At 41.5% G+C, this 12574-nt stretch overlaps 3 protein-coding genes across 3 annotated transcripts; 2 read left to right on the forward strand and 1 right to left on the reverse strand.

Annotated features, from left to right (window-relative positions):
* The first annotated feature begins 3483 nt into the window (after positions 1 to 3483).
* LOC118428486 (malignant fibrous histiocytoma-amplified sequence 1 homolog) lies at positions 3484 to 4789 on the forward strand. The gene is made up of 2 exons (XM_035838570.1): positions 3484 to 4659; positions 4757 to 4789. The coding sequence occupies exons 1-2, from the start codon at positions 3484 to 3486 to the stop codon at positions 4787 to 4789; spliced, it is 1209 nt and encodes a 402-aa protein (XP_035694463.1).
* Positions 4784 to 7067, forward strand: LOC118429684 (malignant fibrous histiocytoma-amplified sequence 1 homolog). The gene is made up of 4 exons (XM_035840281.1): positions 4784 to 5245; positions 5462 to 5536; positions 5859 to 5966; positions 6176 to 7067. The coding sequence occupies exons 1-4, from the start codon at positions 4795 to 4797 to the stop codon at positions 6478 to 6480; spliced, it is 939 nt and encodes a 312-aa protein (XP_035696174.1). The 5' UTR covers positions 4784 to 4794; the 3' UTR covers positions 6481 to 7067.
* Positions 7068 to 7241: 174 nt separating this feature from the next.
* On the reverse strand, positions 7242 to 12548 carry LOC118429682 (aminoacyl tRNA synthase complex-interacting multifunctional protein 2-like). Its single transcript, XM_035840280.1, has 4 exons — positions 12262 to 12548; positions 9494 to 9664; positions 8929 to 9166; positions 7242 to 8439 (listed from the first exon to the last, which is right to left on the reverse strand). The coding sequence occupies exons 1-4, from the start codon at positions 12400 to 12402 to the stop codon at positions 8039 to 8041; spliced, it is 951 nt and encodes a 316-aa protein (XP_035696173.1). The 5' UTR covers positions 12403 to 12548; the 3' UTR covers positions 7242 to 8038.
* Positions 12549 to 12574: the final 26 nt, after the last annotated feature.

A 12574-nucleotide genomic window follows, 5' to 3' on the forward strand; every position in this document is an offset into this window, starting at 1 on the left:
ATAAACATGCCTTGTAAAACAAGTCACCAAGGAGAAATTGCAAAGGAGAAGGCTTGTTGCGTGTCTGAAAACGGTACGATTTTTCCGCCTTACAAGATCTGCTTGGATATCACTTGTAAACCGTCGCAGGGTACGTCGTTTTGACCAGTAGTGAAAACTGATTGGGACGGGTGGTTGGGTTTTGGCCAGGAAAACCGCTTTTGATGCGTACCCAACATACGTTTTCGGTGAATTCCCTATTCAACTGATGAAGCAGGGACTTTCCGCTAGTAGTATACTTAGTCTAGCACCCTAGTCGCTTCTCGGGTCTGCAGGTCCTTCCGGGTCACGCGCTATACGGCAATTGGTGGACAAGTCAAAAGTTTACGTGGGAAGGGGGCGTGTTCTATATGCTAAATGTATAATGAATAACTTCTCGTGTTATATATTTCATCACCCTGTTCACTGGGACATCAAATACAATGTGAAAGCAGCACATTACGGGTTAAATGCCAGAAGACCTAAGAGGAAAAAGCATGAATAAAATCTATTGTCCAATAGTCATTCGGGGCCTCTTTCGGAGTGTCATTAAAATGATCGCGTGGAACTAATTATGTGCAACAAATAAACATTTTAAATTGCAATTGGTCGCGTCCATATCGCAACTGATACACGTTAAGCTACGATTGCGTAAAAATTAAAAATCAGCGGATATGTTATATCATTCTGCAGTAGATAGAGTTATGATCATGAACTCCCTTTTTGTGTGTGGTTTATTCCTATATATGATCAAAGGTGACGTGTGTTTTGTTTTAAAGGCCACACGGAAATACCCGCTTGTACAGACGTCATATATTTGGTGGGTATTTTTCAGAACCATTGCTGTTTCACTTTCGGACCAGTTCTGTTAAGGTCCGTAGTAACGCGACACTTGTAATGTTACAGATCCTGTTTGGGGTTAAATACAAAAGTACACGTCTATCGTGTTCACGGACAGCTTCCTATGTAATCTGGGACTGCAGCGTCAACTCGTTATCTACTCAACCTGTAGCGGACCAGCAGCCTGGTAAGTATACGTAAGTACACGTATCTGTGGGTACAATTAGGAGAATGCAAGAGCCTACCGAGTAATTTGAACAAGTCGATCAAAAAATAATAAGCGTGCACCTTTATGTAATGACACATTAATGTATATTTATAAAATAATGTGCGGTAACTGTTGTGATATCAGTAATCATCAGACATCGGTCGACGTGATCGCACATGTTCGCACATGTTTACACACGACGGGGTTATACTGCCCCTTACGGAGTGGTATACCCTTTCGAGGCTAATTACAAGACGGGGATGCGCCAGGTCTCCCGTCCGGGTGAATGACGTAAATCACCGTGTGGCTGATACGGTATATCAGTAATAATACTAGTTAGAAAACACCCCTCTACTCCAATGTGCATAGCCCAGGCAACATCTAAATATTAAGTAGTCCCAGAAGTTCAAGTAAGAGAACCCCGGACTCTGACTTCCTCTTTGCACCACCACCCGAGCACTGAGCATGTGCCACCACCGACTCCTCTGTACTTTACTAACCCTACCTCAGATTAAAAGTTATAGCAACAACTGAGTGTCTACGACTGAGTCCATTTGAAAAGCTAAGAAGCACAACAGTAACTACCAAATGTTCCTACACTGTATGTGTTTTTGGAGGGTTTTAGTACATGAGCCATACTCTCCAATCAGAGGTTGGTGGGGAAAATCGTGACCTTTTCCTTTCATAATTTTTTGGAAATTTCTGGGAAGGCCGGTCGACAAAAAAATTATGAAAGGAAAAGGTCACGATTTCCCACCAACTTCTGCTTGGAGAGTACGTGAGTCATACAGAACTGAATGGGGATATCATTTAAGGTTTTCTGTGTTGCATTCATAATATGATGTCAATGTATATGTTGAACATGTATTTGCAATTGCTTTCTAAAACACAATGGTAAGTGTGGGAAATGTAAATATGGACATTGGTTGCAACTCAGAGTATATATTTGCTATGAAGCAAAGATGAAAGCAAATCCAGTCAAACCTGTCCTGAGCAACCACTCAAGGGACCGAGGAAAATGCTTGCTGATGACAGGTCGTTGCTCCCAACAAGTTGGTTGGTTGGTAAAACAAATGATACGGTTTGCATGATGTACACCTTTTAGTTAATTCCCAGGAAACATATCTATAAGAGATGCACACAGTTTTTAATCTCCATGCTGTTATGTAAACAAACTTCAAGAAACCATTAACTATCAGAGCTGAGTTTGTCTAACAGTCAAACATGGTTTGTTTTGTAGTTGTCTGTTTTCTTGAACAGCCCAAACAAGTGCTTTCAATTTCTGTGCCCAAACAAGTGCTGTCAAAATTCTCACTGATAATCATTTTGCACGGTGCACATTGTTGATATGCTTGACTGATATTCACTTACATATTAAGGTATCTAGGTTGGCTAAATTGGCATTTTGACCTTCCCATGTAAAAGAAGACTCAAAGTCCAGGGTAACTGTGCCCACATAATTCTGCATATAAAATGGCTGCTAGCTGCTGCCAATCAATTTTGGTTGGGAGGGGCAGGTTGAATGCCCCTTAGGGACTGTAAAAAGTGGTTGCTGGTTGGGAAAGACAGTTGGTTGCTTGGGTTTATCTTTGGTTAATCTCACTATATTAGTCACAGTTCACTTGCCATGTACTTGTACATGTGCTTGTATTTCCCCTACCAATTTTCCTACATGAAATTATATTTAGTCAATCTGAACCATTTCCTGATACACTTGTTGTCCATGTTTTTTTCAGTGATTCATAATTCAGCTGTGATGTCAAAAGAGGAACTACAACACTAACTAAATCAGTAACTTGACTAGCAACATATAACGTCAACGCTACAGACTCCAGGGTTGAGAAAAAAACAACAACATGGATTCGCCTCAGCCTCTGGAAGAATTCCTCCCAGTTCAAAACCAGGAAACAAATCTCCTGGAACTAAACCTGACCGGGAAAGACTTAAACCAAATCCCACAAACAGTTCTGCAGTACACAGATTTGGAGGTTCTAAAGCTTTCCTTTAACAAGCTGAAGACTTTGCCAAAAGGCATTGCCAGACTGACCAAGTTGAAATACCTATGGCTGGACTTCAATCTGTTTGAAGAATTTCCTGAAGTTGTGTGTGAGCTGACTTCACTAGAACATTTGTACCTCTCACAGAACAAACTGAGAAATGTATCACCAAGAATCACACAGCTTAAGAACTTAAAGAAGCTTTTACTCCATAAAAATGAACTGACTACACTGCCAACTGAAATATTCCATATCCTAAGTCTTATTGACTTGCATTTCTCAGAAAACCAAATAGTTGAGCTACCAGAAGATATTGGACTCCTCGAGAACCTCACAGTCCTTCGTGGCTGGGACAACCTGATAAGGTGTCTGCCAGATTCAGTTTGTAAACTAAAGAAGCTCAGACTTATTGACTTTGCCATGAATCAGCTGCAAGCACTACCTGGTGGCTTTGGTGCAGCACTGAGTGGAGCAGAGGTGAGCCTATACGGTAACCCTTTAGTGCAGCCTCCATTCGAGGTGTGTAGTCAGGGCATTCAGGCCATTGCAGATTACCAAGACCAGCTCAGCAAAGACTCAGCAGCTGTGGAAGACACGGTCGACCCCTGCCTTAAGATGTTGATCATTGGCGAGACCTGTGCTGGTAAGACAAGTCTGAAGAAAGCTTTGGTTCTGAACAAGTTTCAACTTGTAGATGTGCTGAGCAGGACACATGGCATCGAAATCACACCCTGGGACACGGGTAGTGAGATCAAAATCAACATTTATGACTTTGGCGGTCATGAGGCATATTTCCTGACCCATCAGTTGTTCCTGACACACAGTGCACTCCACCTTTTGGTGGTTAATCTCAGTGGCTATCATGAAAGCAGGTTTTACACAGAGATTGGGAGGTGGCTGGATATGCTTGCAGTACGTGTGCCTGGGGCCATTGTGAGAATCGTCGGAACTCACATTGACAAGATGTCATTAGAGGAAGTGGATACAAAGTCTTCTCTGATCAGTGATCAGATAGCAGCTTACCAAGATAACAGAGATGCCACTGTACAGGAAAAAATAGACAAACTTGAGCACAGTATGGCCTCCCCAGATGTGATGAGCTCCTACAGTATGAAAACAATGTTTCAGGAACTGAATGAAAGGCTGGACAAGGCAAAGAAAGCAGCCCATCAGAAGCTCTGTATTGGACAAACCGTGATTCCTGTGAGTTCTGCCTCAGGACTAGACGGCATTCAAGCCTTGAGAGAAGAGATTGTTAGCATGGCATGTACTGGCCAGTACTTCCCAGACCTGAGAAGGAAGCTACCCCGCAGCTGGATTATTCTGGAGAGGTTACTCAGTGCAAAGCGTGATGAGGCAAACTGTCCGCTGTACATAACACTAGAGAACTGCATGCAGATGGGAAACAGTGAAGGTCTATCAATCGAGTCCTCCCTAATCAATTCTTTGCACTACCTTCACAGAACTGGAGCTGTCCTTTACTACGAAGCCTTGCCTAAGTTTGTCTTCCCTAACCCAACCCAACTCATTGACATCTTCAAAGTCCTCCTCAAAGACCATGCTGAGATGGAGGCAGAATTCTTAAAGGTACCGAGGGTAACTGCAGGAGAACTGCAACGGATTAACGATGGCTTCACTCACCAGGCAAACCTTCCGCACAAAGTTGTGTCAATGTTATTGAAGCAACACACAGAGCAGAGTGAGGAAGGGCTGGATCTCTTACTGAGATTGATGCTGAACTTTGGTATCTGCCATATGCTTCCTGAGGCTGACAAAAACTCTCTTGCCAGGGCATACAGTATGCCATACAGGACGTACCATTTTCCTTGGTACCTCAGAAGGTTGAAACCCGCCAATCTACAATGGCCAAGGTGTCCACAGGAAGATGAAGAACACATTGAAATTGTGTGTGAAATGGCAACACCCAGCCCCTGGGGTTTATTTGAGAGATGGTGTGTGCTCTCAACAAGGCACCTGAGTTACAGACAAGCTTGGGAAAATGGCATGTATGCCTTCAGCGAAACTGACATGAGCGTTGCCGTCATGATGCAACATGTACAGGAAGGTGGAGCTTCTTCTCTGCATGTCGCTGGAAGAGGGACAAGAGAGAGACTGACAACAGTGTGGACTACAGTTAAGAGCATTGTCAGTGAGCTGAACACTCTGCTGAAAGAATGGCCAGGTATTCTTGTTTATTGCTACTGTATGAATTATCTTTCCCCTGGATTTGTCATCCAAGTATATATAGATGTGCTAGCAGAGGATTTTGTCACTTTGATCATTCAAGCTTTTTTTTAATACATGTATGTGGAAGGATTTTGTTTTCCTCATTCTGATACATTACTCATAAAAATTGTTAACATATCTGTAATCTTGCTTTGCATGATTTCATGTACAGGACTGTACACAGACTCGATCATCCGCTGTGCCCACTGTATGAAGACCTGCACAGACAACCCAGGATACTTCAATGGTAAGGCAGTACATGTATTTAAATTTTCCCTTTTAGACTAATCTGTATTCTCATGTGTTTCGAATAACGTGACACATAGCATTGATAAATGTGCTTGTGTATAGAATCTATGAAAGCATGCAGTTCTAAGATAAAATTTGTTAATCTCAGTACTCGTATTTTCCAGCAGCCTTTGGAATTATCGTAGCAGATCTACACATAGCAAGGAAAATTTTTAATGTTTTTAAAGCTGGTATTTTGACTATTACATGTATGTTGAGATGACAATAATGAAGTTGAAGATGAAATAATAAAGGCCAAACTTTCTATTTCCTTGTGCCAGGAGAGCTCCTGTACTGTACAGCACCTGGAGGTATCCAGTCTTTGCGTTGCCGTAGAACCAGTGCATTGGTGGATGTCAACCTTGTATACCCTCCCTCAAATCCTACAGGTGGGATAGGGAAGAATAGCTCCAGAGCATTTTTACCGCAATGCCATGTTTCTTGCATGATTTACCATTTTTGTGTTGAAAATGAAAGGAAGCCTCTAGTTTTGTATCTTATTTTTTACAAAAGGTCAGGTATTCTTTCAAAATATTCCTTAATCCAAATCTTGGTATTTCCCAACAAGAAATGGCTTCACCCATTCATCTCATTTCAGATCAACACATCAGCAATGAGTGCGTACAGCTTGTGTCCAAAAAGTTGTCCAGAACAAATTGGAGGCCCCTTGGACATGTCCTTGGTTTGGAGGAAGGAGACATTGAAGCAATAGAGGTGCGACATAGCGGGGACCTGAATGAGATGAAATACCAGATGTTGCAATGTTGGCAAAGGAAGGCGGGACAGTCTGCAACAATGGCAGCCCTAATATCAGCTCTCAGAAACACCACCGTGCAAGAAAATGGAATTGCAGATGAACTGGACAAAAATGTCTGCCCAGTGAAGAAACCAGTTGTGCCCTGAAAGGAAATCATAGGCAACAAGGGCTGTCTGGCATTTAGTCATGTCATGTATCAAACCCATATGTAAAGCATATACTATATACAATGTATAGACATATTCAGCATTGTGCAATAAGTAAGGTAACTGTTAAGAGTTGTGTATGTATTGCACACCACATTGTTGCAATTACAGGAATTAATGCAAATTTATGTAAATGTCAGAGAACATACACAGCATCCTGATTGGACCAGTTTAACTTGGTATGTTCCAACCCAGCTTGTCTAATTAGTCATTGCTTATGTTCCAATTCCACTGTGAACACTGCATGTAAAACATTTGCCTCAACTTGCCAATATTTTACACTATGGGATAGCTTTAAATTAGTAGTCCGCAGTTATCACTCATGGTAAAATTAAGGAGGTATGTTTTGGAATATGGAAATTAGTCAGTATTTGCACTATAATAGGACTTGCATTAGCCCAATGTATTACTTCACAGTAAGCAATGTGACAGAATACTGCCATATAGAGGTCACATTTAAGTATTCCTACGCTCCCATTGCACAACTATTCTCCAAGCAAAGGCAAGGATCCGGCTGGTGTTGGACATTTATTCAGGCATTTTTATCAGGCTTCTTACCTTTCAGGTTTTCTTTTTGTGTCTGCCAGTTTGGAGAATATTGCACAACAGCATGTATCATATTGGGCCTTTATGTTGAGAGGAACAATTCTAAATGCACAACAGCTGCTGCAAGAACAACATGTCATTGAGTAATATAGAAGCTCTGGGAGTAACTTTATTTATTTCTTATATGCCTTGGAAACAAACCACTCACCAGTACTCATAGCTCTCAATATGGTATTATTCTGGAAGTGCAAGATAACCTGTCTGATCTTTTTATCTAATAAATATTTCAAAACACCTCTAATATTTTGGTACTTTGTTTAAAGATAAGAGAATTTACAATACAAAATTACTTACTCTGAATCACAAGCATACGATAGCGATATTATACCTTGATGAAGAAAACCTAGCATCCTACAAAATGATGATCATCATCATCATCCTCTAGTTGTGCCATAATATCACTATCTTTGCTTACTGACACAATGGGCCACTGGTACAGGTAGCTCAAATTTCAGGACAACTTCAGTAACACAACTTCTGCAGAAGCTTATTGCTCCACACATGACAAGACTATCAAGTGGTCAAAGCCCAAATTTCAAACTCTATCTACTTTTCTTTTGGAGACTTTTCACCTTGTGACTCTAAAGAAATTCAGCAACCATTGGCACAGTCTGTGTATTGTTACATCAATTGGCTGTAGATTTACCTACATGTTGCAGAAAAGTGTCTTGGAAGCTTTATAACACTACTATTATGTCTCCTTTCATGATGAACTTCACGTAAATGCACAATTGTAAAAGGCCTCTTTTTTTCAATGATTTGTAATTTTTTACATTTTATCATCCATTGTTGTCTTGTAATTCTTTCTAAGGAGACATGCAATAATTGTCACTAGGGAAACCTTTGGAGACAGATACATGGCAGGGTCCAATTTTCAACCTTGCAGAGTCTGTTATGACTGAGTAAGTTTCAGTGCAGACTGGAAGGCAGGCTGACCGTTACAGGCCACCATCCACCTTTTAACATTAGCAGGAACCCCTGCAGCCTGGCCTGTCTGGTGCAGGGCTGACCACATCACAATATCGGCCAAGGTTAACCCACTCCCAACCAACCAATCATGCTTCCCCAGCCGAGAGTTCAACGACCTCAGGGACGCTGCCCTCTCCTTGTTGTTACCCAGCAGCACCTGGGTGCTGGCCATGTCGACCCAGGTGTCGATCTCGGTGGCAGTGACAGGATCTAGGGAGTCGTAGCTTGGCTGGAGGATCCGACCCAGATATCTCGCGACGTTGGACTCTCCGTGGATAGGAGTCTGGTATGCAGCACTCATCATCATTTGTGGAGAAGGTTTGACTGAAAAAAAGATGACGGCAATGTTTAGACTTCTGCCCTTTTCCCATTGACATGCTTGGGAGGGTCTTGAACACAAGACCACCATTTACATCCCTTCTGAAATATGGGTGCAGCCCCAACCATGATACCCTTCACCAAAAATCTGTTAGTCAAGCAACTGGATATGATTTCAGGTTTCCAACATATCCAGTTACTTGAGTAACTGCTTTTTGGCATATCTTATTGCCTGGATGTCTAACCTACATCAACTGCATGATACCCTTCCTGCGATTTGAAGCATGATACCCTGTCCTTAGATTTTGAAGGGGGGCTCCCAACTACTAGTAATTGGAACCAAGCGCTCAGCTGTGATGCTGCTGCGATATTGTTGTGTTACTTGTTGTGTTAATATCACCTCAACAATTTCACATATAGAAGTACAAACTAAGAAGCCCCCTTGCCAAAACATTCACAGATGAAGCAATAATGATACAGAGACCCTTCCCTTACCATCCTTCCAAATCAGAGTGATGGCCAGTTGGAAGTCTGTTCTATTCCTCAAGTCGCTCCTTATGCCGTTGCCCAGGCACTTACACAGGCCCTCAGGTACGTTCTCCACAGATGAGTGGACATGTACGGAACCAAAGCACCTGAACTGTTGCTTCAGCAGCTCATACATGATGAACAGGGAGAGGGGTGGGGAGCTGGGGCTGGCATTGATGACAATGTCTCGTACTGGACCTTCAAGCTGGAATGTTCAAAAGGTGCTGTTAACTCTACAGCACTGATGACATGATCTTACTGTTTTCTCGATAATTACATGTAGTTTCAAACACCACACATTTAGCACATTGCATTATGTTGTGTAAAAATGGAATATCTTGTTTCATTACGTTTTTAACTTGGTTTAATTACCACATTAGCAGATGTACCTACATGCTGCAATCAAACATGGTATAGCTGTATCTGTGTGGTCAACTTACTTAACATTACGCACACAGTGCAAAATCCTACAAAGTACAACAAATAGGGAGGTAAAGACATATCTGTAGTTCTCTTTATTCTATCTCCTTACTTGTGCTTGTCCGCATGTAGCCCCTGCGGCAGTTGCTGACGCCTGCTGTTTTACAGATGCTGGCAGGTGCTGCATCATCGCAGCTACTTCTGTCTGCAGGGCGTCCAGGTCTCTCAGGATGTTCTCCTGCCTCTGTTCCAGGGCCTCAAGTGCTCCACTGCCACTAGAGCTCTGCAGTAGATACGAACATGAGGATGTTATTAAGTTATGTTGGCCCCTAGGCAGACATAGCCCAAATTAGTAAACATAAATGTTCCTCTCGGGAACAGACTTGTTACAGGAAGGTATACACCTGTAAGTGACTAGCAACTCTTAAACAATACTGAAAAAGGTGTTAATTGCAGTGTAAACTGTAATTAGATGCTCACCAATCCAACTCAACCAGTACAATGTACCAAAAATACTATTAAAATTTAAATACACTTTGCCACATAGCAATTCCAGCAATCATTTAGAAGAATGACAGGCACACATCAAAACATATGCATTATTCTCTTTTCAATTGAGAGCTCCCAATCATGACATGACTTGTACAAACACAAATTGGTTCTTCCTGGCATATATACCCGTACATAGTTACATGCCTACATGCATGTGTTTTTCTTATTTTTTGACAAATGACTCTCAAAGAATTTAATGCAAGCTGCATGTATCAACACAGGGAACAGATTTCTGTCTTGCATGCAAGATGATCCAAAATACTGCATGAGTCCATGAGCCCAGTGTTAAGCAATCTAATACTAGTATCGGACAAAGACTGCAAGTACTACTCTGTACTACAAGAACTGACAGGCCACCTGTATATAGTAACAATTTAGCTTATTTATCAGCAAAACATGCAGCATGACAAATAAGCTGGTAGTGCTAGGTATCTATTTCTTATAGTTATTGTTTCCAATACAGATACAATAGCAAAAGCCAAAGTGACTTGCAAGAAAAACTTTATCATGAATTGTACCATTAAGGGAACTGTCATAGTCTTTGTCCATGTCAATTCCGCAACGTACATAATTTTCTTATTTGTGGCACTACTGACTGCCTTGTGCTTTCTGTTGGGTTTGGGCTGTGGTACATACAGGGAATATCAAACAGAACATAGTCATTGTGACAGAATGCAGTGATCATCATGAACTTCATGGGTTTTCAGCAAGCATCAAATTCCAAAACAGGCATTAACAGCAGCTTAGAGCCAACAAGCATTCTGTCAAGCTACTAGCACACAATACTAGTACTAAACCATTAGGCTTGCCCTACGGTATTGTGTGCGAGTGAGAAAATTGCTCATAATACAACAACAACAGTTGGCTACTGACAGGAGAAGAACATATCAGCAAAAACAATACTGTAAATGCATTTAAGTTGCAGGGATTTAATTTCGCGGTAACGGGAAAAGGGCTGTTTGCGGTGGTTTACGTTCACAGTAGCACCATGCACTGTAGTCTCTTATACTGCCATGGAAAAATGTTTGCGGTGGTTTTAAGTTCACTGTGAATGGTTGTTGTTGTTGTTGTCCTCGTTTAACGTCTATCATTTCGCTAGACGTGGCCTCTTGGTACTGAGTAATACATGGTTCGTTTTTGAGTCAAGTGTCTCTCTTGGTATTTAACGGTGCACACACCAGTTCTTCCGCGACAGGGGTCCGAGCTAGTGCGCGAGAAAAAAGTGACGAAAGGCTTCCGAGGGTCCATGTTTGAGTTGACATTTCTCATTATTTCCTGCGAAATGACATTAAACGGTTACATGGCTGAAAAGCGTAGGAAATGGTGTGTTTTCGGTGCAAATTGTGTTTTGGTCCGCGTCTTACTTCCGGGATATTCCTACGCCTGAATGTGATTAGGCTCGTGACCTAGATTAACCTCTGAAGCGCTGTGTTAAGCCTAGTTGTAATGCCGCGCGCCGTGGATGATTAAAAAAACTGTAGTACTAGAATTTTCTTTATAATTAGCTGGATTACTCGTTAGGTTTTCCTCTTTCTGACAGTATCAGTCGTGTTTGCCGGAAAAATCATCTTCATGTTTTTCTTTCAATGCCAAAATGCCCGATTTTTTGCATTATTTTTTACATGAAAATAATGTTTTTTCCCTCTAATTTTTTAAAATCAAAGAAGTTTGAAGGATCGAAACTTAGTTTGTCTTGTAGCCAAAGGAATATGCTTTCACCAGATATACAGTTATTTTGCTTCAGGATAATTCCCTGGTAGAGCTGGTCGCTAGACTTTAGGGTATGCCGCCTCCAATTGAAACCCCAAATAAACTGGTGTGTGCCCCCTTAACTCTTAGTTCCTAGTGCTTGAGAGTTGCTGGAGGAGTTTCTAGGAGAGTACGTCAATGCGAAAACCGCAAACATAAAACCACAGTGAAAATTTCTGCATTTACAGTATGTCACCGTGGAAAACATAAATCATAATGATCATTCCTATGATTTAGCACATTGTGACGTCGTTGTTTCAAAATTCTTAAATCCCTATAGAAACAATTTTATACATCATCATTGCTCGCTTGACAGTTTGACTTTTTTCCTGGTCCATATGTGCTTGCTATCAGTATTTAAGACATCCAGGTTTATAACTAAATATAAGCATTCAAAACCAAGAAGCTCTTCTGGAAACTTTGTAAAAGGTCATGTCAGCATTATCAGCGGCAGCTATGCTGTGGCACCATTACAACACTGATTCAAATCTTGCATCACATAATTTTAGCCCAAGAAACAGACTGCAATTTAGTGCAAAGTGTAACACGAGAAGCCGGTTATATAGCCAGGATACATACCCCTCTTTGGGCACTTTTTGGGCCGTCTGATTGTTCCTTATGCAGATTCTTCATCTTGTACATGCACTTTGGGAGCTCTATGTTATTCAGATCGTCTAATTTGTAATACGGCTCCGCTTTGTACATGAGAATTCCGCTCATACTTCTGTTCCTCCGCTGCCCTACTTGGTCTGTGACAGAAACGTGGCTGAAAGGTCAAAGGTTAAAACTCTCTTCAACTCACGGAAAATCTCGCGTGAGTGTATGATATTAGGATAAGCGTGTAAGCGTCATGAAGCAGTAGTAACGTGTGCTGTGATTGGTCCATTTGTAC

This window comes from Branchiostoma floridae, chromosome 13 (assembly GCF_000003815.2).
Source record: "Branchiostoma floridae strain S238N-H82 chromosome 13, Bfl_VNyyK, whole genome shotgun sequence".
Lineage (NCBI taxonomy): Eukaryota > Metazoa > Chordata > Leptocardii > Amphioxiformes > Branchiostomatidae > Branchiostoma > Branchiostoma floridae.